The 24,229-nt window shown below is 36.6% G+C and overlaps 1 protein-coding gene across 2 annotated transcripts in view; it reads left to right on the forward strand.

Moving 5' to 3' along the window:
* Window positions 1–3,027: 3,027 nt before the first annotated feature.
* LOC111591960 overlaps window positions 3,028–24,229 on the forward strand; it is a 77,983-nt gene continuing 56,781 nt past the window's right edge. For both annotated transcript variants that reach the window (XM_023303900.2, XM_023303901.2), the window contains exon 1: window positions 3,028–4,506. In XM_023303900.2, the coding sequence (XP_023159668.2) occupies window positions 3,337–4,506 (1,170 nt within the window). In that variant the 5' untranslated portion in view covers window positions 3,028–3,336. The remainder of the gene's footprint in view (window positions 4,507–24,229) is intronic.

The following is a 24,229-nucleotide window of genomic DNA, read 5'->3' on the forward strand; positions in this document are numbered from 1 at the left end:
ATATATTCTTTAGCGTTAAGTAGTCTATATATTCTATCTTTATATTAACTTTACAATATTTCTATATAAAGTTCAAAATCTTGTTGTGCTTAGCTTCCATATTAAATTACAACTGCAACCGCACAATGTATAAATAGCTCTATTATTTACATTCATCAACCCAATTGTCGAATTTGGTTTGGTTGTGTGCCATTTGAGCCATTTGAGCCATTTGTTTGTCTCATTTAAGCCAACGCTCGACGTCTCAAATTAAGCGTTAAATTCAACACATAATATACGTTTTATGGCTTGCATGTCTTTATAGCCCAGCTACACACATTCAGCCCCTTACACTGAGTCGGCCGATTTACATCTATTTCCACCTCTTTTCCCCCTCAACTTCTCGTGTTTTATAACTAGCGCAGCTGCCTTTATCTGTAAGCCAAGATGTTTGCCTTTGAGCTTACACGAGACAAACAGCGTTTAACACATTAAAGAGACAAGAACAAAAGAACAATATATAACTAGGGAAAATACCTTGGTGTATATATATAAATATATATATAATATATTTTAAGTAAGCCATAGCCTGATTATGTTGCCCACCTTTGAGTTTAGTTGGAAATATGTATTTGATTTGATCACTTGACAAATCCTATTTGCACGCTTCGCAGGAAAATCAATTTATGCTGCCTTCCGCAGGGTATGAGCCTTCTCTCTCCCTTTTGGTTGCGTCATAAAAATTCATTTCGTGTTTTTATTGTGGGCAACCCTTTTATCATTGATCATACTTACGAAACGAGACTTGAAATGGGACTGCGCGACTGCGAAGCGTAGTCGCTTCGATTTTTATGGACTTGCTAAGATGCATTCATGCTTCCTGTTGGTTCCACAAAGAAACAAAAAGGTTCTAACTGAGTTTAACTGACTAGAAAACACCCTTGCTATAAGCTATGGATGTAAAGTCTGTTGAACTTGTTGCCCTAGAAATAATATACACAAAAAGTATCTGACTGAGTTTAATTGACTCACAAACACTCTCTCTACTTTTTATAATAGTAACCCGTCACATACCTGATCACATAAACAGTATACCCTATATCAATGCGCCTTAGAAGAGGGAGAGACAGGGAACAAAATCTCGTGACTCATTGCCTGTAGCTTAATGGCAATTAGTTGGAAAATTTGTGCTCTGCTACCGTTGGCGGTGGTCGTAGCACTAAATACTATATAGATGATGCTCAGTTTCCTTTGAAATCACACAATATAAACCTCATATATAAATAGAGAGAGAGAGAGAGAGAGCGAGATAGATAGAGCTACACATATTATCTGTGCTTAAGAAGTTCTTGGGCAACATTTTAGAAGCATTGCAGTCGCGCACATTGCCTCAGATTTTGATTATGCAATTTGCTGTTCTTCTTCTTGATATTCTTTATTTCTGTGTAGTGTAGTGTACACTGCCCACATTTGAGATCAAGTGTTAGCAGCCATTGGCAGACGTCTGTGTGAGGGGCAAAGGAAGTGTTGATGATTGTCGTTGGCGTTTGTTGAAGATGTTGTTGTCGGTTCTTCCATGCAACATGTGGGCGTTGTTGCCACTTCTAGTACCCTAGTTGCAGTAGTTGCCGTGCCTTAATATCCATCATATATGCATTCATACATACATATATGTATATCTGTGTATGTGTTGCCAATGCCAATTGTTAGCAACAACAACAACAACACAATGCAAACGATCAATATTATTAAAAAGCCGGTAAATGTCTGCGCCAACATGTTTGAGAGCTGCAGTGCAACATGTTCGATCTTTACAACGCGCCTGCAAGGCAACGCACAAGTGTTGTCAGGGCAGCATGCGCTGCGCGCGCTCTCTTTAGCCCAGGCAACATGTTGCCTGTGTAAAAGCCTAGACATGTTGCGCGCTCTGTTACATGGCAACAAAAAACAATTTTCGGGCAATAAGTGTTGAAAATGTAGTAAATAAATGAATTAAAATTTATAATGACATATTTTTAAATTATTTTATGATTTTTATATTTTCATCTCGATTCTTACTGCTGCACGTGCAAGCTGTACTTATGCACTTGCGCTCTCTATTTCTTTCAGTGCAGACATGTGCTCTCAACATTGCGGCGCATCAGTTCACATTTTGTTGCTGCCATTCAGATTCCGATTCAGTTGTTATCTGTAAGTCGCCCCGTGTCGTCGAATGTGCGGATTAAACGCATTCACCATACGCATCGCTCTCTATAAAAACCAAGTGAATTCGGAATTCTATTTGTTTGAGGTAAACAAAACAAAGGCGTGCATTATAATAATACTATAAGCCTCTAGGCATTGCTTGAACCTATATGAGTATCTACTTACGTGTGGCATATGCCTATGGGAATGTGCGTGTTAAAAAAATTGTTAATCGCGCGGAAGGGTTTTAAAAATAAATAAATTATATTAAAAAATTTAAAAAATAATTGCAAACAAAATAATAAATAATAATAATAAAACAAATAATTGAATTGAAAAATTGTGCTATTTTATTGTTAGTTTGACAACATAAAGATAAACTAAAGTGAAAAGAAGTTAAATAAAATAAATTAAAAAATTTTTTAGCAAAAGAATTTTCAAAATTGTGAATTAATTTTAATAAATAAATAGTAAAAATATATTAAATAAATATTTTAAAAAAATATTCAAACCAAAAAACGAAAAATTTTAAAAGTTGAATAATTTCAACATACAATAATATTCTAATTCAATATAACAAATAAGATTAATTAATAAAAATTTTAATATATGCAAAATAAAAATAATTAAAATTTAATAAACAAATAGTATCAATAATAAAATAATAATAAGAAAAAACTTATAATATAAAGAAAGTAAATAAATAAATAAAAAAAATTTCAAGAAAATACTTTAAAAAAAACATTTATAAGGAGTAAAAAAATATTTAAAAATATTGGCATTTATCAAAAAGAAATTTAAATTAATATAAAAGTTTTAAATATTTAAAATTTTATTGTTTGCTTAACTCGAGTGAAATTCAAAAATAAAATATAAATAATTAGACTAAATATCATTAATAAACGTGATTTTCAATTGCAATGTAAGACGCAATTGTACTTATTGCAGTGTATTTGTGATTCATGAGCATATAAAAAAGTGATTTAACAAAAGAAAATGTTTTAAATAAATAGAGACGATCAACAAAGCGTGCAAAACAGAGACAATAAAGAATTAACAGAGACGAATAACAGAAGAAAAAGTGTGAAGATCAGTTGCAGATACTTTTGACAGCTAAAGATACTCTTGACAGCTATAGATACTTTTAGAGCGTCAGCTACAAATATATTCGCCATGAGCATGCCTCAAGTGCGAGGGTGCAGCAAGGGCTGTTATCCGCTAATGCTGCTTCTGCTACTCCTGCTGGCCGATCTGGGCTATGCCGAGGAGCATCCGCATCGCCACGCCCACAATGGCACAACCAGTGCACCGAATGGAGTTCATGCCCGTCGCAATCATCAGCAGTCGCAGCGCTTGCAGCAGCTGCAGTGGGCACAGGACGGCAACGGATTGGACGGGCTGCAGCTAGGCAATGGCTATCATCATTTGCGGCATGAGCAACATTTGCGTGCAGAGCTGGCGGGCAATGATCAGAACAGGCAGCCACCTTTGTCAGATAAACTGATGCTTGGCGGTCCAGGTGAGCAGCATCATTTACGTCATCACAATCGGCATCATGCTGCCTGGCAGCAGCGCGTCTTTCCCGAGCTGCGACGACAGTCGCTGATGACAACACCAGCAACGGCAACGGCAGCAGCAACATCGACCACGATCGCTCCGGCAACTCATCTTGTGACAGATGCACCTTTGCAACATGTTGCAGTCAATGATAGTAACATTTATTCCTCCAAGCGCTATTTCGATCGCGATGGCATTTATCCCGCCTGGATGCAGCCGCGTTCAACGCGTGCCCCTAACTGGCGGCAGCAACTCGTTGACAGCGACGAAGATGACAGCGCAGATGAGGACGACGATGAGGATGATGATGAGGACTACGAAGACGATGAGATGGATGACCAAACTGATCAAGCTGTAAATGTGGCAGCCGAGTTGGCCAAGCAAATGCCACGCTACTCCTTCTTCAGTCAACAGCTGCCCGACTTAAGTGCCAGCGACCAGGACTACGACTACGATCAAGCCGAACCCAATGTGCCCAACAACAATAAACATCCAAATGTTGCAGCCAATCATCCCAAAGCAGCTGCCAAGCGCAACATTTTCAATTGGCTCTTCAAGCCCAGCAAGGAGAAGGTGCAGCTGCAACTAAGAACAACTACAACAAAGCCCAATGCCGAGAGCTTAAGTCAGGAGCAGCTCTTCTCGAATGAGCAATGGAACAAGATCGAGCACGAACATCATCTGAAGCAGCAGCAGCATCAAAAGGAACTACAAGCTTTGCGCGACAGCAACAGAAACAGAAATGCGCCGCTGATAAGAAGCCGAGCCGTCGGCATTGATAATGAGGTAAGTTTTGGCATTGCGCCCATTCAATTATATATACGATTGTTTTTTTTTATATTATTATTGTCATGATGTCATTAGACATTGTTATAAATACGCAGCGTAGCGAGATAAGTCAGCGACACAGACGAAATGGACCACAAATTGGTTTGGTTCATATACGTAGCCGACTCTGGTCAACCAGCTAGAGAAACACAAACACAAACAAACAGACAAACAAATCAAATCAGAGCAGCACTCTATTATACACGTACATCGTCGCATTCAATAATTACACTGCAAAAAAGACTATAAGACAAGCTGAGTCATTTCAGAGATTTATCTTTAATTATTGATATTTAGACATGTTTTTATTTATACTTTTGTTGAACGGAAAATTCTAGAGGCTACCCTCGCATATATTTACATATAAACCTACTGACTCTAAAGCAATTCCATTAGCAGTGGAATATTATTTTTTTATTAAAAAAATATATTTATAAATCATATAAGACAATGCGCTTTTTAGCTATATCGACTTCAGTTCTACCTTTGATCTTCAATCAATCAATCAACCAATAGGTAGAAACTAAAACAAATTTCTCCCAGTGCATTTCACTTGGGTCATTAAAATTCACTCACAAAATAAAGTTTTGTTACCTTAAGCTAAGCTGATCTACGCTAAAAAATAAAGCATCAATCAGTCAATCAATCAATCAAATTTCTTAAATTTTGACTGACATATGTTGAATATATGTTTATAATATCTTTCACTATCATCTCTAGCATATATCTCTTATATCTCTTATAGTTCCCAATTTTTCATAAAACATCAATCATTAGTCAATCAGTCGTTAAGCACAAGGCTTGATTGATCCAACTAAGTGTTGCCATTTAAGCAGTGGAAATGCAATTGTTATTCTATAGAACTTAGTTTGAAGACTTGAAGATCAATACATCAGTCAATTTATCAGTCAATCAATCAGCCAATCAAACAATCTTTAAGTTTGCTGTGTTTTTCTCTGTGTAACTCTAAATTTCCTTAAAGTTAATATATTATTATCTTCTCACAGTCACTTGATGCACTTACAAGTTAAAGTCAATACTCTAAAGTTTCTCTCAGTGTACTTCACTTATGTGCTGCACTTGCATGTGTTGGCAAATATAGACTCGACTCGGCGTGCACTGACCATGGCTAATATCGTTTGTGTTTTGGCTTTGCCAGCAGTTGTAGCACAGTAACATAGTGACAACAACAAAAGCAACAGCAACAACAACAACAACAGCAGCAATAGCAACAGTTTCAACACCAATTGGCTTTGTCCGTTTGTTAAATATTTACAGAATTCTTGTTAAAGGGCCAATGCCGCTTTTTCTGATTTCTGAACCAGTTTGTACAATTGTTTATCCAATCGTCTGTCCACTCAGCGCCCAACGCGGCTGGTTAATTGAAACCAGCAACGGCAACAATAGCAAGAGCAACAGCAGCAGCAACAGCAACAATAATAACAACAACAACAGCAGCGGCAAAAGCAGCAGCAATCACAGCACCAACAGCAACAATAGCAGAGACAGCAAAAGCAACAGCCGCAGTAACAGCAATAGCAACAGCAACAGCAATAGCCAATGCAGCATAGACAGCAACAGCAACAGCAACAGCAATACCAAAAGCAACAATCCCAGCAACATCAAGAACAGCAACAACAGCAGAGACAGCAACAGCAACAATAGCAGCAGTAATAGCAATAGCAACAGCAGCAGTAACAGAAATACTAACAGCAACAACCACAGCACCAACAGCAACATCAAGAACAGCAACAACAGCAACAGCAATGACAGCTACAGCAATGTGAACCGCAGCAATGGCAACAATTTGTTGCATTTAATTTGCGCTTTTTGCATAGCTTTTGTTTTGTCAGCTTTTAATTGCATTTTGTGGCGCATTTCGCTCAAATTTCATTTTCAGTTTTATTTCCATTTCCACTTTCATTTTCTTTATCGCTTTGTTGCATTCGCCGCTGGTCTTCGGGGCACACCTTCCCTAATTGCGCGGGACACATTTAATTAACGCTCAAGAAGGCGTATTAGCAGCGAAGGCTGTGCACAAAGTGGGCGTGCTCTAAATAGCTAGATAAGCAAAAAGATAAAAAAACACGAAACGGTTTAGCTGGCGGCTTTTCCATGGCCAGACTTGAAAGATGATGAAGATAAAAAAGATTAAAAGAAAACAAAAAATAATATTATTTTTATAAATATATATACGCATATATATGTACATATATATATATATATATATATATATATATATATTTAAATATGTGTTAAGCCTAAAGCAAATTCTTTGAACTGAGAGCCAAAGATTTGTCTATTAAAATATTAATTAATTTTAATTATGTTCACTTAATTTGTCATAAATGTTGCCTCAATTGTCACTGACAAATTGCTTTAGCCAGATAGCTGCCAATTGCCACTTGCCATTTGCCACTTGCCACTTGCAACACTTAAATGCCTTGTGTAAATACGTGCGAAAATACATTCATAATTATCATATAATTACTGTTGAAAAGAACAACAGAAAAAAATCAACTTGAAGCGGAAAAACGAATGAAAAAAAGCGCTCGAAAAATATTGTAAATAGCAAAATAAAGAGACAGCAACAACAGCAGCAGCTGTCTGGATATAGAATGAAAAAAAAACAGCTGCAACAACAACAACAGTAGTAAAATGTGCGTGTGTGTGTGTGTTGCTCTTTGAGCAGCGGTAGAAGAAGCAGAGCAACAAAAAGCGTGCCGCCTTTTGCGACAGGTGAAAATTGGCGCTGAGCCATTCGAGTTGACAACTTACCCGACCTACCTGTCCACCTCCCTCTCTCTCTCTCCCTCTGCACGTGAAGAGTGACACAGTTATTTACATATGTCTGCGGATGACGCCGTGGCGCTATTGTTTCCTGCCCGGCTTCGCCCCCTGCAGCAGCAGCAGCAGCCACTCGTAAAATGTTGCTCGAATGTTTACATAATGCATTATTTGCATGTTGCTCTCGTTGCGGTCCTTGCTGTTGTTGCTGTTGCACTTAATTGCAAAGTTGGTAAAGCATTTTTTAACATTCAGCATGCCCTAGAACGACTCACAAACTGAGGTAGCTAGAGTTGGCAGTAGATTTATAGCATGCAGCAAAGCAGGCCAACTGAAACGTTTTCCATTTGCCACAATGTGTAACAAGTATTTACCTACGGGGTATTTTTTGGTCTATCACACATTATTTAATTACTGTAGTTACTTTAATTGCTTGCATTTCATACAGTTTCTGTTCATTAACGCTTCAAGTGCGGTTAACCCGTCCGTATACGTAATATTCCCCACTGATTTTATACAGATTTTTTAGTTAATTTCAAAGCGCAGCAAATTGCAATTTGTGTAACAATTAAAAAAATTAATTAATTAACAAGCTGAGAGAATCTTTGTGCGCTAAAAAATAATGTAAATAGCATAGCTCATCAAATTGATTTAATATTATTCTGCTTTGTTTTTTTTTTAGCATTTCAATTTCAAATTCAATTTTTTCTGTTGGCAGCTTAGAGTAAATTTTTAAAATTCCGTTTTATATAAATGAAAATATTTTTAAAAGTCATAGAGTTTAGTTGCATTCATTTAGAACGAAATAAAATATGTAACATTGAGATTTAGCGAATAAAAGCAAAGAAAATCTTTGACGAATGGCAAATACTCTAATGTAGAGCAAGGAGTAAGAAGTTCATTTTATATTTTATAACTGAATATATGGGAGAAGAAAGCATTGGCATTAATTATGATTTTTAATGAAAATATATATATAGAATAAGAAATTATATTGCAGTCGTTTATAGTTGTTTATAGTTTATAGTTGTTCATTGACCATAAAACCATTAAATGGTTTCTCATTTTTTGTAAATGTTAGGATGGAGTAACTAAATTCGAGACACAACATCTTTTCAGATATAGTATTTTTCAGATTTAGTACGCCATTTATTGGCGTAGATAAATACACTTTATATATTTATACGAGGATTAGCACTTAGAGTAAAGAATTTCTGTTCATCAAAACACAAATTACCAAAGCAACAAACAGACAATGCATAGAACCGATATACTCTTTTTAGTTGGTGAGCGCGTAGAAAAAATTAGAGTTCTCAATCAAATAATTGCTTATTAACAAATTCTTTATATTAAAATTATATAAAATAGCGTTAGATTTAATTTGTATTATTATATTTTTAACTTTATTTTAATTTTAAATTAGTTCATTTATGAAATTAAAAATAAATAGTTTAATAAAACTTAATATATCAAACAAATGCTTAAGTTTTTCGCTCGTCTTTCTATATAAACAAAACTCCATCAGAGAGCTCACTCTGCTCTTGGCAGACACTTTAAATTACACACCCCACATCTGTCATCACATATTCAGTTCATTCCTTTTTTTCTAGTGTATAGAAAAATCGGCTTATTTTGCATTTGTCAAATGTTGCAACGAAAGCGCCCGCTTAAGCCTTTAAACTGCTTTGACAGAAGCTATTGTGTTTGTTATGTCTGTTGCTGTTGATATTGCTGCTGCTGTTAGGGCTTACCTGGCAACCAGCAACAATTGCACATGGAACAAAATAAATGCTTCAATTCGAATAACATTTCTCACATATTGGGCTTTAGTTGTCAGAATCTATCAGTATGAAAAGCAAATACATATCGAATGTAAGCAAAATATTTGTTAAAATTTACGCAATGCATTTCAATTGCTGTTCAAATGTTGTTCTTACAACAGCAATTGTTGGTGGTCACTGCAAAAATTTGATAGTTGTTGTTGTGAAGGTAGATGTTGCTGCTGTAGTTGTTGCTGTTGCTGTTGCTGTTGCTGTTATTTTCTCTTCCGTTGTTGCTTCTGTTGTCGATCTCGCTGTCTTCTTCTCTAACTTTGACCTTTACAAGCAGCTTCATTTGCACACACACACACTCTCAGCCACGCCCCACGCCGCAGCATGCGCCTTGCCCACGCTGTGCTGTCAGTTTAGCAACAACAGATTTGATTGTTTCTGTTGCTGTTGTAGCTGTTGCTGCTGTCGCTTTATCATGCTCGCATTTGTAGCAACTCTCGCATCCTGCTGTGTTCATAAGCTTTTAACTGCCTTTTGTATTCATTGCGCTATGTCTATCCGAACAACTATCGCAGTGTGCCCGCCTGCTGTTTGCTGTGCTGCCTTTTAGCAAATGTATTTGCAGCAGTCGCAGCGACAGCACCGAAAACAAATAACAAAAAACAAGCAGAAGCTGCAGGCTAAACGCTTAGTCCTCGCTTCAATTGGCAAAAGCGGCTCAAAGTGAAATGAAAACCAACCACAAAGCGGCTAACAAAACTGCCAGCAACAGCAGCAAGTGTAAAGGCAGCAGCAACAGCTGCAGCAACTGCAGCAACAACTTCGTTTGCATTGACCTTGAGCTGCTCAAAGGGAGGCTTTAATAACAACAGCTACATTAACACGAGCCAACAGCTGCTTACAATATATTTTATTGCTGCTGTTGCTGCTGCTGTTGTTGCTGCTGTGTTGCGTGCTGCTGTTGCTATTTCGTTGTAACTTAGCTTCGAGTTCTGTTGATCTAGCTCTTGCATGTTACGCTCGCATGCTGCTGTTGCTGCTGCTGTTGCATGTTGCTGCTGTGTTAGCTCATGCTGCTGCTGCTGTTGACATTAACTGCACCCGCATGTCTAAAAGTATTTTCCACTGCTTCTATTAAACATTCCATTTACGTTTTTTTGTTGCTTTACTTTAGCTCGCTTTCATTAGCAACAGTTGCAGCTGGCACAGCAGCAACAGCAACTGCTGACCCTTTGGAGCTGTCATATAAATAAGGCCAAGCGCAATTTTCAGCAATTTCAATTGCACAGCTCTTGCTTATTGTCTCCCCACTTTTTTTTAGCCAGTTCTTGCCCTGGCTTGAAAATGTCTGCTCGGCCATAATTTATGGCTGCTTCTAATATAAATTTTCGAGCGAATTATGTGCGCGCACAAAAGTAAAAAAGCAATATAAATTCTCTTTCAACTAATTGGCAAAGGCTGTGCTCTGGCTGCTTCCACTTCTGGTTGCCAAGAGCTTTTCTTCGATGACTTTATTAGCCAAGCAAGCGACTCCGGCTGAAGACACCCCAACAGCAACAACAACAACAGCAGTCGCCCTCACATGTTCCCAAGAAAATTCTTGGAACGCCGCAAAATCTTTTGCGGCTGCTTTATCACTTTATAAATCATTACATATGCATTCATATCAATATATATAAATATATATATATATATATATGTGTATATATATATATATATATATGTGTGTGTGTATGTATATCTATGCAAAGCGAGCGTTGACAGTGCGTAAGTTTAATCTGACAGCAAACTGTTTGTCAGTGCTAAGAAATTGATATGTATCTTTGTATCTTTTGTATCTCTGCGTATCTGCTGGATGCATTCGCTCGCATTCAGCTAAAGCATTTCATGTCAGTTTGCATTTGATGGAAACAGGCTTAGCCGCTTAGTTGATGCCGACTTTGTGATTGCGCCCAGCGATGATGCGCTTCAATGGAATGTTTCAGGTTTTTTTTGGTTGGTCTCTGGCTTGCATTGGGGTCAAGGTAGCTTTATTACAGTTAGAACTTCTTTTGTTTGCTGATCATGGCGATCACGTGGCAATGACATAAGACCCAATCAAGTGTGGCATAAATAAAGAAAATATTACGTGACTCAGCCAGCTGACACAAGGTGTCTTTGCTTTAGATATATGCTCAAAGTGCGTGCGGAGTTTTCTCTTTTGGTAGTGGGAAACATTAACACCTTTTAGACGCGCTTCATGACTTGATCGATATATTGGCTAACTTTTGACAGAGGTATTTAACTTTCTTTGATAGCTGTTGTATCTATTGTAAGCTGTGGAAAACTTAACCAAGTTTTCGTCTATTTTATTTTCTAGTTTGATAAGTGAATAACGAGAGAAGACTTCGAATCACAGAATGGGCCAGTGCTGATGAGTTTTATATAAGGAGAATTTAGACCATGGCCTTTATCTCTTGGTTTGTTTTTTTAGAGTCACAGAAGCTCCAACTTGTCCCAATTATTCAATGAGTTCAATGAGTTTCCTTGACGATAGATTTCAGATTTTTCTATAAGCTTCAACTGCAGTTCTCTCTTCCACTGCCCCAGTTCTAGGTTTTCTTATACCTCTTAAATTTGTCTTCTCCTCTTGGTATATTTTGTTGCATTTTGTATGTGACTGAGACACCACCATCAAAAACAGTTTTCTAAAGTGTAAAATTAAAAAAAAAATTTATGAAATAGTTTTCAATTTAAGCAAATAAAGCTCAAAGTGGAAAATCATGTTCCTATGCAGATGTGTTTTACAAGTTTAATTTGTTTACATTTTATAGAATTTATGGGCAATTCTTTAGCATGAAATTCTTATGAAATTGCCAAATTGCAGAGCTGAAAGTTTCCCAGCCACTAAACGGGGCTAAAATTAAGTTGAGGTTTTTGCTCTGGTGTCTAATCAACTTTCGAGTCTGGGGCATATTTGGTAACCAAATATTTAGGCGCTGAAATATGCCGTTATTTGCGTTCAAGTGTTCACATGCAACGAGAACAAAACAAAGGCGACAAATGACAAGCGACAAGAGACAAGCGACTGGAAAATAATAATACGGCCTGTCAAAAGAGCCAAACAATAAATCATGACAGCAAACGCAATATGTGTATGTGCGTGAGTGTCTAAATGTTGTTGTTGTTGCTGTAGCTGTTGTTGGTGCTGTTGCCATTGTTGTTGCTGTGGTTCATTTCGCAATGTCAGCCATGTTCAATGCCCAATCCCCCAACAACACGGGCCATGCCCGTTTCCGTTAGTGCCAAAAAGTCAAAATTGTAACAACAACTGTTGCTGTTGTGGCTATTGCTGTTGCTATTGGGGGTCATTCGAAAATATTCCACGAATTTAATGAAGCCCAAATAGACAAGCGCCAAAGCCGAGCCAAAGCCAAAGCCAAAGCCAATCAACTGTTAAACTGTATTGAGAGTAAATAGTAGAGCTGTAAATAGCTGTGTGTTAGATGTTGCTGTTGCTGCTGCTGTTGCTGTGGTTGTTGCTGTTGCTGTTGCTTTTGTATTCTAATTTATCAAGCGCAGCGCATAAATCAAACCTGCAAACGTCAATTGAATTGTTTTGTAGAGACATCAATCAAATGCAGACCCTATCTTTCTCTGCCTCTCTCTCCCTCGACCCTAGTCGTGTGTCACCTGCTGTGGCACAAATATTTACCTGCAATTGTTGTTGGCAACTTTATTGCACCTGTTGTTGGGTGCTTGATATTATCTCTTTCTCTCTAACAACAAAAAGGTCACAGGTTGTCCCTGTCTCCTTGCAATATTGATGCATTGGCCCAGGGCCAAAAGGTCTCAACGTGTCTTTATTCTGATCATTAAAAATTTAACATAAATCTTGTCCACTCGACATACTTATGTGTGTGTGTCTGTGCTTTGACTGGTTTGTGTGTCAAAGAGTCACACCAAATTGCGATGCCATTATATAAAGTAAAAGCCCCGATTAGACGCTGACAACAACGTGACACGCAAAACGGGCAACCAGAGAACCCAAAAAACACACCCACCCAACTCTCTATGCCTGTGTGTGTGCGCCGGAGTGTGTCACACTGTGTATGACAAGTGTCACCTAGTTGCATATATATACATACATACATATGTCTGCACAGTGGTTGCGTATCTAGTGTACGAATGCCGAAAGCTACGTGACAACTGCCTTGAGATACAAAAGTATCGTAACTAAAATATTTATAAGCTAATAGATGTATTTAATAATATGCCTTTCAGATACTAAAGTATCTTAACTAAAATATGTTAATTTGTAGATACAAAAGTATCTTTTATTCATTAATATTTCTTTGAGATACAAAAGTATCTTATTTAAAATATTTTCAAACTTATAGGTGAAAAATCATTAATGTTTCTTTGAGATACAAAAGTATCTTAACTAAAATATTTGAGAACTTATAGATACTTAAGTATCTTAACTAATTCTTAACTAAAATATTTGAGAACTAATAGATACTTATAGATACCAATTTAATCTATTATTTTTTTATGTACTTTTGAGATACAAAAGATTCTTGACTGAACCATATGCGATAAATTTTGTATATTTTATTGATTAATTTATATTTATCAATTATGAAGTTCTTTAATCTGGTTTTATATAAAAGAAAAATCTATATAATATTTTTTGTATAAAAAATTACTTGGAGATACAAAATTTATTCAAATATATTTTTTTTGGCGAAAATTTAAGAAATATATCGTCTTCATAATATAAATTAATAAATCTAACAAATCTTTAAAAATATATTTTATATATTAAAAATTGTGCATCATATTTTTCTTTTACTGCAACCAATAAAAATGTCTAAAATATTTCTCATAATGAATACCACCTAAAAGATAAAAAAGTATCTTTACTTCACAATATATGAAGTTGACAATAAATAGATCTTATAATATATCAGCCATATATCTAAAATATTTATTATCAATGAACTGCCATTAATTATACGAAAACCTGATATACATATGTATGTATATACATACATACATATATATATATATATATATATATATATATATATATATATATATATATATATATTTCTGTATGTTGCTAGCATAACATTAAGTTTTCGTTATAAAATTGATTATGTTTGGACTTGCTCTCATTCCATTTCTAACGGACTCAACCCTCCGGTTCATGTGAGTTTCAATATTTATGTCCATTTGACATATGACACACCCATTTCGAGTGTGCGCCCACTATGCGTTTGGCTATTGACATGCAGAGTTGTCGCAGCACTCAAATTGGCTCAGTTTGCACCAAAAATAAGAAGCAAAAAACAGCCGAAGTGGGAAACTGGGGTAGCGAGTGTTATGCAAATGACTGCCAAGCGCATTTGACAGGTAAATCAATAAACATAACTCTTTCCCCCAACAAGATCAACATTGCACTTAGCTAAATGTGCGAGCGGTGCGAGGTCTCTAATGCACATTTCGGGGTGGTCTGCATTTGAAATTTGCACTCGAATGAGCTATTCAATTAGTTCCGTTGCAGCTTGATGGCTCAATTGTGAGCTGGACGCAAAAGCTAATCGATAAATTATGGAAAGTGCATATCGCGACATATGCATTGAGTCGAATGTCAAAATTTATGATACAGAGTTGCTCAATTTGAGAAAGTGAACTAATATGAAGATGAAGCTATCAAAATGTAATCGAATAATAGTCGATAACCATAATTGGAATCGATTGTCAAAATGATGATTTAATTTATGGTCAAAGCTATACAAGATATATGAAATCTAAATCAAAGGATGTGCCAACAATTTATTATAAAGGAAGCGCCAACTGACGCTATTAAAATGCTGAAACTATCATATGTCAGTTACAAATCGATAAGTAATCGATAGCTCCGCTGACTGCTCATAAATCCCAGCCAGTGTCAAAATTAATGATATACGAAGCTCTATGCCAATGAATGCCAATGCCAGCGAGGCATCAATAAATCGTCTAATTGATTCGATTGACTCGATTGGCACTCGATTGGCACAAAGAAAGAGCCGATAAAACCCAGTAGCTGAGCTGTCGTCTCTTGTCCATTTGTCTCTGACAGAGCGCTTCAAATGTTGAAGTCGCCGCAGTTCGCTTCTTTTTGTTTCTTCTTTTCGAAATGTGTCAGCCGTGGGGAGTTGTTGAATTAGAAATTTTGAGCGTCTCAAGTTGCAACGTTTTGCATTATGCATGAGGGGCTTGTCTTGTCGATGCGTTTTCAGATGCGCGCAATGCATCAATAAAATTTCATCAATATATCATTTTTTGGACACTTTGATTGCCCCAACAACGAGCACGTCGTTCAAGCATTTCTTGCACAATTCAATTTCAATTTTTATTGATTGAAACAAAAAACTTTGACACTGAGCCAGTCGAAAGGTGTTTTCCTATGGTATTTCGTATTTTCAGACTTATAACGGCACACCAAAGGTGTGTGTGCGTGTGTCAAGCACTCGAGACTTAGCTGCTTTCGCTTTCATATTTTTTTATTTATTTTTTATTACATTGAAATTTCATCAGCTCAATATGCAGAACTTTTTTGAAAAGATTTGCCCCTTGAATATTTCAGTGTCCGTGACATCACAAGTTCCACTCAGCTGGAACTTGTTCAAATGATTTAATGTGTGTGTGCGCGCGCTTTCTCGCCTGAGCAGCAGCGAAACAGAGCCAAGGCCAAATCTATTAATATATTACCAAAAGATTTCAACGTGAACTACTTAAGAGACAGACACGATTCATTTTGATGATTCATAATTTCCAGGGTGCCCGGGGTAAAATATGTCTGCTTTAAATAGATTGGAAATTGGGGGAAAAACTGAGACTTTCTTAAAGTAAGTAATGGAATTTGACTAAAGGTAGGTCAAGTAAAACAATTTAAATGTTTTTAGTTTCAAATTTAATTCAGCGAAAATTTATGATGGATTATAGAAGTAGATAGATAGTTGGGTAAATATATAATTGAGATATTTCAGAGGTATTGTAAGGTATGGTACGTCGGCATAGATCTTCAATATGTGAATCAATTGCGCTTGTTAGGCTAAATCGAGTATTCTTTTTTAATCTCTATTTTCTTTTTCAGACCTTGTAGACCTAACACATATAAAAATCTTTTTATAAGTCTTGTGTTTGATTGACTTGTGCCATCATTATCATAATTACTGACTCTATCAATAATTGCCTAAAAACTAAATTTGTTTGATGAGAGCTCATAATTCAATGCTCTTACAGGTAGCCTAATCAACCGCTAATGCTAATGTGTACCACTGAAGGTCGCATTGAGATAGGTCAATAATTAGCGCTAATAAACGAAGAGTTATTAGTGGTTAGCTTCTATAATGGGAGCTCGCTTCAGATATATTATTTTCCTCTGGCTGCCTTCTTTATGAGTCAGCTGCTCGGCCTGCTTGCCCTTCGTTCAATTTGCATTTTTATTCAATCAAGATTGTATGGCAAGGGGTAGTGGAAGTGAATGACCCTTGGGCAACTCATCAGCTAAACGATATCAAGAGTTGCATTGTTAATCACTTCATCAATGTCAGATAGGTAAATTCAAATGCAAAACTTCAGCAAATCGTATGTCAGACAAAAATCTCATTATCAGCAAAAAAAATTATGTTTTCTGCATTTGCAGTTGCAGTTGCTGTCGGTCTGGCTGGCTCTTGGGGCAAGACTCTTGGTGGAGTTATGATGTGCTCGTGCCCGTCGCATTCGAGTTCAAGTTAGCTGCGGCCAACTGCCAACTAATAACAACTGCGGAGGCTGGTGGAGAGGCTGGCAGATAAATTTGCACAGAGTTGCAAATCATTTGACTGCCGGCGACTCCCAGCTGACAACTCTTATAGTTTCTGTTTCTTCTGCATCTTCTTCTTGTCTATACCCTTGCAGCGCAGGGCCGTTTAATTAAGTCACGAAATTTGTAGCAGATTGAAAAAGAATTTGTAAATTTAAGAAAGTTGAGGAAGAAGACAATGAAATGATTACATTTTGCTGGCTATTATTTAGCTCGAAGCTGAAATTTGTGCAGAGTTAGCTTGAGGAAGAGGGTTTCCGTTGAGAACAATTAACTGCTCCTATTTAATTGGAGACCAGGATTCAAAGACTCTTCAATTAATTTTAAAATTGAAAAAGGTAGAGGAGGAGAAGATTCTAAGATTCTAATTGGGTTTATATAAAGAATATTAGATGAATAAAAAATGCATAAAAGAAGAAGTGTAGAAACTGGAACTAGTTGAGTCAGAAAGCATGAAAATTGCTTTAATTTGGAATATTATATAAAAGTTTATGACTTGTACTGTCTCTTGATGTAAGCATATTGGCGTTATTGGGGAAAGTACAACTCACTTTATATAAATTACGTTGAGTGTTAATATTATTTATAGATTTCTTTAAGCAGAGATGTATCAAATTAATGCTTTGGTATATCTGAAAATATTGGCTCAAAACATTTTTAACTAGGAAATCATATTGATAGACGACACCAGCTTCAAAATATGAAAATGCTTAGTCTCCGCCCATGTTTATTTGACATATTATAAATCTTTACATCTTTTACTATTCTTTAAACAATATGTTATCTGTAGTTAGAAAACTGTGCTATGTCCCAATCAACCTTGATGAACGAACTTAGTTCAATTATAAGCCAAATTAATTATTTTGAAAGAGTATTTTATATTTGTCATCCGCAGCTGGTGCAACTATTTTTGCATGTTTCATGTTAGCTCTGTAAATTGTTGTTTACTTGCTTTTTTTTGTTTTATTTCTTATTTTTGTTGCTCGTGCATTCCGAGTTTTGTTTGTTTTGCACACAAGTTTTTTTTTTTGCTGCCGTGCGATGATGTCATATGCAAATGACAGCGAGTGCTAATCCGTGCATTGGCCCCAACTGCAAAATGACAAAGGTGATGGTTGGCTTTATCTATAAGAAATCCGCTTTGCCAAATACTTGACTAAATTGTAATTTGTATTTTTGCATTTTTCTCATTGCAGGTGAGTTCCAAATGTCAAGTGCTAATTGAGTCAGGCAGGTGAATGAGTTTACAAATTGAAGAGCTCAAATCGATGCTATTTAACTGGGTTAGTTATACATATATATATACAATTATATATATAACATATGTATGTTTTTGTTTTAAGTACATCGCGTACTTATATAACTGTCTTTACTGAGCTACTATTTAATATATTTACTCTAGCTCCACGTCTATTTTTAGCTCTGCCAAGAGCATGTCCCTGAGCCTGAGTCACTTCCTCTCCTACAGCTTTTCTGTTGCTCTTAACGTCTTTGCACTGGGTGCCGCACACGCGTAACGACCCATTAGTCACGTCTAATCAACACACACACACCCAGTGACATCGAAATGAAGCACAGAAAAACAATAAAACCAAAGTGATCGTGACCAATTGTTGCTGTTGTTGTTGCTGCAATTGTTGTTGCTATTGCCGTTGGTCAGCAACGGAGTCAAGCCAACAGCAAGAGCAATAACAACATCCAGTCAAAAGTCTATGCCTGCAAATATTTGCCCCATGTTGACAAACTTGCGGACCGCACTCTAGTCAACTACATTCCCCTATGCCTGCCTCTGCCCAGTCACAGCCTCTGTTAAGCCCCGTTGACCCTAAAGTCCTGTCCCGACATTTTTGTTTTTTTGGGTAGCTTTGGGTCCGGTGCTCAGACTGTCCATCAACTGACCACAAAATGTCACTCAACGGGCGCCTCGACCAAATGGCTACAAAAATTCTGTAGCCAACCAGAGTCGGATGTAAAGAGGATTAGGTGAGGGGCTAAGGATGTCGCATAAGCACATTTAGTTACGCAGTTTCCCATTCAATCAAGATTAAATTAATATCCCATTTGGGGCCTATACACTCTGACGTGTAATTAATCGATTAGATATGTTTGCAATAGAGCTTTGATTAAGTGTTTTAATAAAAGGTTCGAAATTAGGCTATAAACGTAGTTGTGCATGATAACAATAATAGCATTTCATATTAGTAATGACAATGGCAATGACAATGACAATGACAATGACAATGACAATGACAATGACAATGACAATGACAATGACAATGACAATGACAATGACAATGACAATGATAATGACAATGACAATGACAATGACAATGACAATGACAATGACAATGACAATGACAATGACAATGACAATGACAATGACAATGACAATGACAATGACAATGACAATGACAATGACAATGACAATGACAATGACAATGACAATGACAATGACAATGACAATGACAATGACAATGACAATGACAATGACAATGACAATGACAATGACAATGACAATGACAATGACAATGACAATGACAATGACAATGACAATGACAATGACAATGACAATGACAATGACAATGACAATGACAATGACAATGACAATGACAATGACAATGACAATGACAATGACAATGACAATGACAATGACAATGACAATGACAATGACAATGACAATGACAATGACAATGACAATGACAATGACAATGACAATGACAATGACAATGACAATGACAATGACAATGACAATGACAATGACAATGACAATGACAATGACAATGACAATGACAATGACAATGACAATGACAATGACAATGACAATGACAATGACAATGACAATGACAATGACAATGACAATGACAATGACAATGACAATGACAATGACAATGACAATGACAATGACAATGACAATGACAATGACAATACAATGACAATGACAATGACAATGACAATGACAATGACAATGACAATGACAATGACAATGACAATGACAATGACAATGACAATGACAATGACAATGACAATGACAATGACAATGACAATGACAATGACAATGACAATGACAATGACAATGACAATGACAATGACAATGACAATGACAATGACAATGACAATGACAATGACAATGACAATGACAATGACAATGACAATGACAATGACAATGACAATGACAATGACAATGACAATGACAATGACAATGACAATGACAATGACAATGACAATGACAATGACAATGACAATGACAATGACAATGACAATGACAATGACAATGACAATGACAATGACAATGACAATGACAATGACAATGACAATGACAATGACAATGACAATGACAATGACAATGACATATGGATATATGGGTATATGGGTATAATATTATTGGGTATAAATATTACTGGGTATCCATTAGTCAATCAGCTCCCCATGACATGTCAGTGGAGATTTAAATATTGTCAGAGAACGTGACTCTTCTGGTCTCTTGCACATATCCGTCAAACGAATCGACAGAGGCTTTTGCTTCAGCCCAAATCGCTCACAAGATTAAATTTCCTTTTGGCGTTGATTTGCGTATTGCGGATTTGCATATTAACATGTGGTCGGCATGCGAAAAATATGCGACCAAGTATGCACGCACACACCCACACGCACACAGATATGTATGTGACAGCATTCGTAAATAAACACATTTCCGTTAGCGGACATCCGCTAAAGGCACAAGGCTCATCCGTAAAACCTGGTCCTGCGATTTTTTCCTTCTTCTTGTTTCCACGCGCTTCCTCCCCCCTACTTCCCTCTTAGTCTTCCACGCTCTGTATCTGCTCATTCTAACCGAATTGCAGCGGCTCGTGTGCAGCACGCTCTAAAATGAATTTCGAGCAGATATGCTGCCAACAACCACAACAAAAAGTACAGTCAACAGAAAAAAAGAGAATTTAGCTTCAACTCAACCTCTTTTACAACACTGGCACAAAACTCAGACATACTAGTTTCGCTATTTGGCACTGTTTCTCTAAGGCTTTTTGGGCATTGCTGAAAAGCTTGATGGATTTGAAACATTAAGTGTATGGCCCAGAGAGTTCGACAAATTTTAGATTCTCTTTAAGCTTAGGTCATAGGTATTTAAATGGAAACCTATTCTAATTGCAAAGCTGAAGACTTGCAAATTTAAAACTTTGCATCAGTTCTTAGTTTTAATATAATTTTTTGCCAATATTAATTTAACTTACATACAGAGCATATTCCCATTTTAAGATATATATTGTTATTTATATATTAATTTCAAAATCAATCTACCAAACAATTATCTTTTCAATCCAAAGAAATATATAATTTATTGCAGTCTGCACAAAATCTTTATCTAGCCTTTTGTAGAGCATTTCTGCGCGTCTTCTAAATAATTGAAAATTTCGCTGTGTTTTTGTTGTTGCTGAGTGTGGGTCTAGTGCATGCTCAGCATGACGTTGTGCTTACTCCTGTGCCGCCTTCAGATACCTCTATTTCGCAGTCGCGTCGTCTCACTCTGCTTCCCCCATATGGGCTCACTTCGTCTGCTGCATCCTTTTGGCCTTCACTTGCTGCGTTCGTTCGCAAGGCAAACAAACAAAAACTGCGACGCAGTTTGTCGCCATTTTTTTTTTTTGGGGTGGGAGGAAGCCTGGTGGATTTTGGCTTGGGGGCGTGGCTTGAGTGCTGCCTGGACTGCCAGCACAGACTTGCCACATGTTAGACGTTCTCGATGGTGGACAGGCAGCAGCTGCAGCTGCTGCATTTTGCAAATTGAGTTTTGGTTCACGACTCGGATTTATTTGCATAGCTGAACATTTAAAGCTGAGCAAGGAATTTAAGCTGTCTCTCTATGTGTGTGGGTCAGTATTGGTCAGGCTGCAGCTTCAGCTTCTGCTTCAGTTCCAGTTCCAGTTAAGGCTCCATACATACATGTTGCTAGCTCGTAAGCCTTTTTTGCGTGCAGCTTATGAGTGGCAAAGTCCTGAGAGCCTTCTAATCCTCAGACCTCACCAGCTGAAGTGTAAATGCCATCATAATGCTTGTACCGACATCAGAGTCAGCCTGAGCCTCAGCTTGACAGGGAGTGTCCTGGTCACGCCCACACGGCCCCAGAGAGGCTTGGCACGTGCTCGACGAGGCGAGGCAAACCGAGGCGTTGGCAATTACCGTGGCCAAGTAGGAACTGCGGGCTGTGGGCTGCGGGCTGCGGGCTTATTAGCCATGCAGTTGAGTGCGTGTCATGTTTCAGTTTGCTTTAATTAATTTCAGTCTCTGCGCTAAGTAATCTGAGTATTCAAAAAATACGAGAAATACAAATAAAACAGTAAATATAAATATACCAAAAAAAAAAAAAAACAATGCAAAAATTGTATAAACTTAAAGGTTTTCATGTTACGCATACGCCACGTGGTCTGTGTTACTCTTTGCGTCACGACTTGCCACATGATCTGCTGATTGCGTTGCATGAATATTTAATTATTTTTCTTTGATTGAATTTCTGCTGAGCAGAGCTTAATATATATTTCTAGTAATTGTGGAAAGTGTAAAATTGCCAGCAAAAATGGCAGTTTATATATATATTAAAATAAAAACAGATGAGAAGTAATAAATTATTCTTGAAGGACTTTAAATATAAGTAATAATGTTAATGGTATTTAGTATTTCATTTCATATATTCTTGATCAGGACTGATCGACTTGTCGAGTAGATTGAGCTCTGGCCGTCTGTCTGTTATCTTTTGAGTACAAATTTACTTGGATATATTTTTCTGTAATTTGAAATTCATTTTGCGTTTCAACTCATATAAAAAATACCAATATTCAAGAGTTATCGATAGATATAAGATCGATAAAGAAAACTTTTTTTCAAGAAAGTAAAATTATACTTAGAAATGCTCCCCTTTAGCATGAAATTAGTTTTAATTATAAATGCATTTAAAAATTTTGTCAATATTCAAAATGTATCGATTAATATAAGATCGATCAGTTTTATTCTGTTTTCAGCGAAGTCAATAAACACATAAAATTATTTACTTATATACAGAAAGCTTGAATTAAACTATTTATTATTCTATTCTAAATTTTCTGAAATACTTTACTCTGATCGACTTCGATAGCATCGATAGAATTCACTCACAAAACAAATTGATTAATTGACTAAAAACATTTATTTATTTATTTATTATAATAAAATAATTCTTTAATTTGCCTGTTAAACAAACTCTGTATGTTATCGATAACACATCAAATGCAAATTCCTTTAAAGCGTAGTTTCAACTGCTGTCGTTCGCGTAATTTGTTGCGCCAAGTGGTAAAACTCAATTGAAAGATGGATCGCCTGCAATTCAGCGTGAAATAGTTTCCAAATTGTTCTCGAAATGGGAATTGGAATTGGAATCGCAGTCGCAGTTGTAGTCGTCGACACATTTTGATAGAGTCCACTGCGAGTGTTTTATCGCTCAATGCACAAGGCACATCAAATCAAATTGCTTTAAAGCCACTTGCAACTGGCTGAATGTGTGTGCCACAGCATGGGGCACAAGTGTTTAGAAAAAGCGTCAGCTGCATTTGCAGTGCAATTTTTTGATTACTCAAGCGTTAAAAAAGGGCCTCCAAAATGTATATATATATATATGGATATATATGCATAAACTAGATACATATGTATATGCCATAAAAAAAAAGAAGAAAATGGGTCACGTACGCTTGAAAAATGCAAACGCAAACACTTGCTACAAAAACTCTTCTCTGCGTGGGCGTGGCACAAATCAGATTTCGCATAAAATACCAAAAAATGATGGAAAATAGTGAAAAACTGTTGGAAACTGCAGCTAGAAAATATACTGAAAAATCTATCGAAATTAAATTTCAATTGCAATTGCAATTGAGTTGCATTGAAATTGAATTGTTCGCTATTGTAGCCAGAGATGTGCAGCGTGTCCAGCCACGTGAGTCACGAGTCAAATGTAGACTGATATAATGAAGCAGGTTAGGTGTATATAAATGACAAATTTTTAGAAGTCTTGAAGTAGACGAATCTACTAGGCTTATTAGCTGCGGTGGCTTTTCTTCTAGTTGTAGTAAAAATGATTTACTGAGCTGAACTGTGATAGCTTCTTCTAGCTGCGACTTGGTCTAAGAATCTTATCCGTATTCAACAAACTCTTCAAGTTATTGAATATTAATTTCTAAATGCTTGGATTGATATTTGTATGATAGATATTATTGAATGAAGCAGATAGACCTGTATACTAAAAATATATAAAATATATTAAAGATCT

This window comes from Drosophila hydei, unplaced genomic scaffold (genome assembly GCF_003285905.1).
Source record: "Drosophila hydei strain 15085-1641.00,03,60 unplaced genomic scaffold, DhydRS2 tig00000172-arrow-pilon, whole genome shotgun sequence".
Lineage (NCBI taxonomy): Eukaryota > Metazoa > Arthropoda > Insecta > Diptera > Drosophilidae > Drosophila > Drosophila hydei.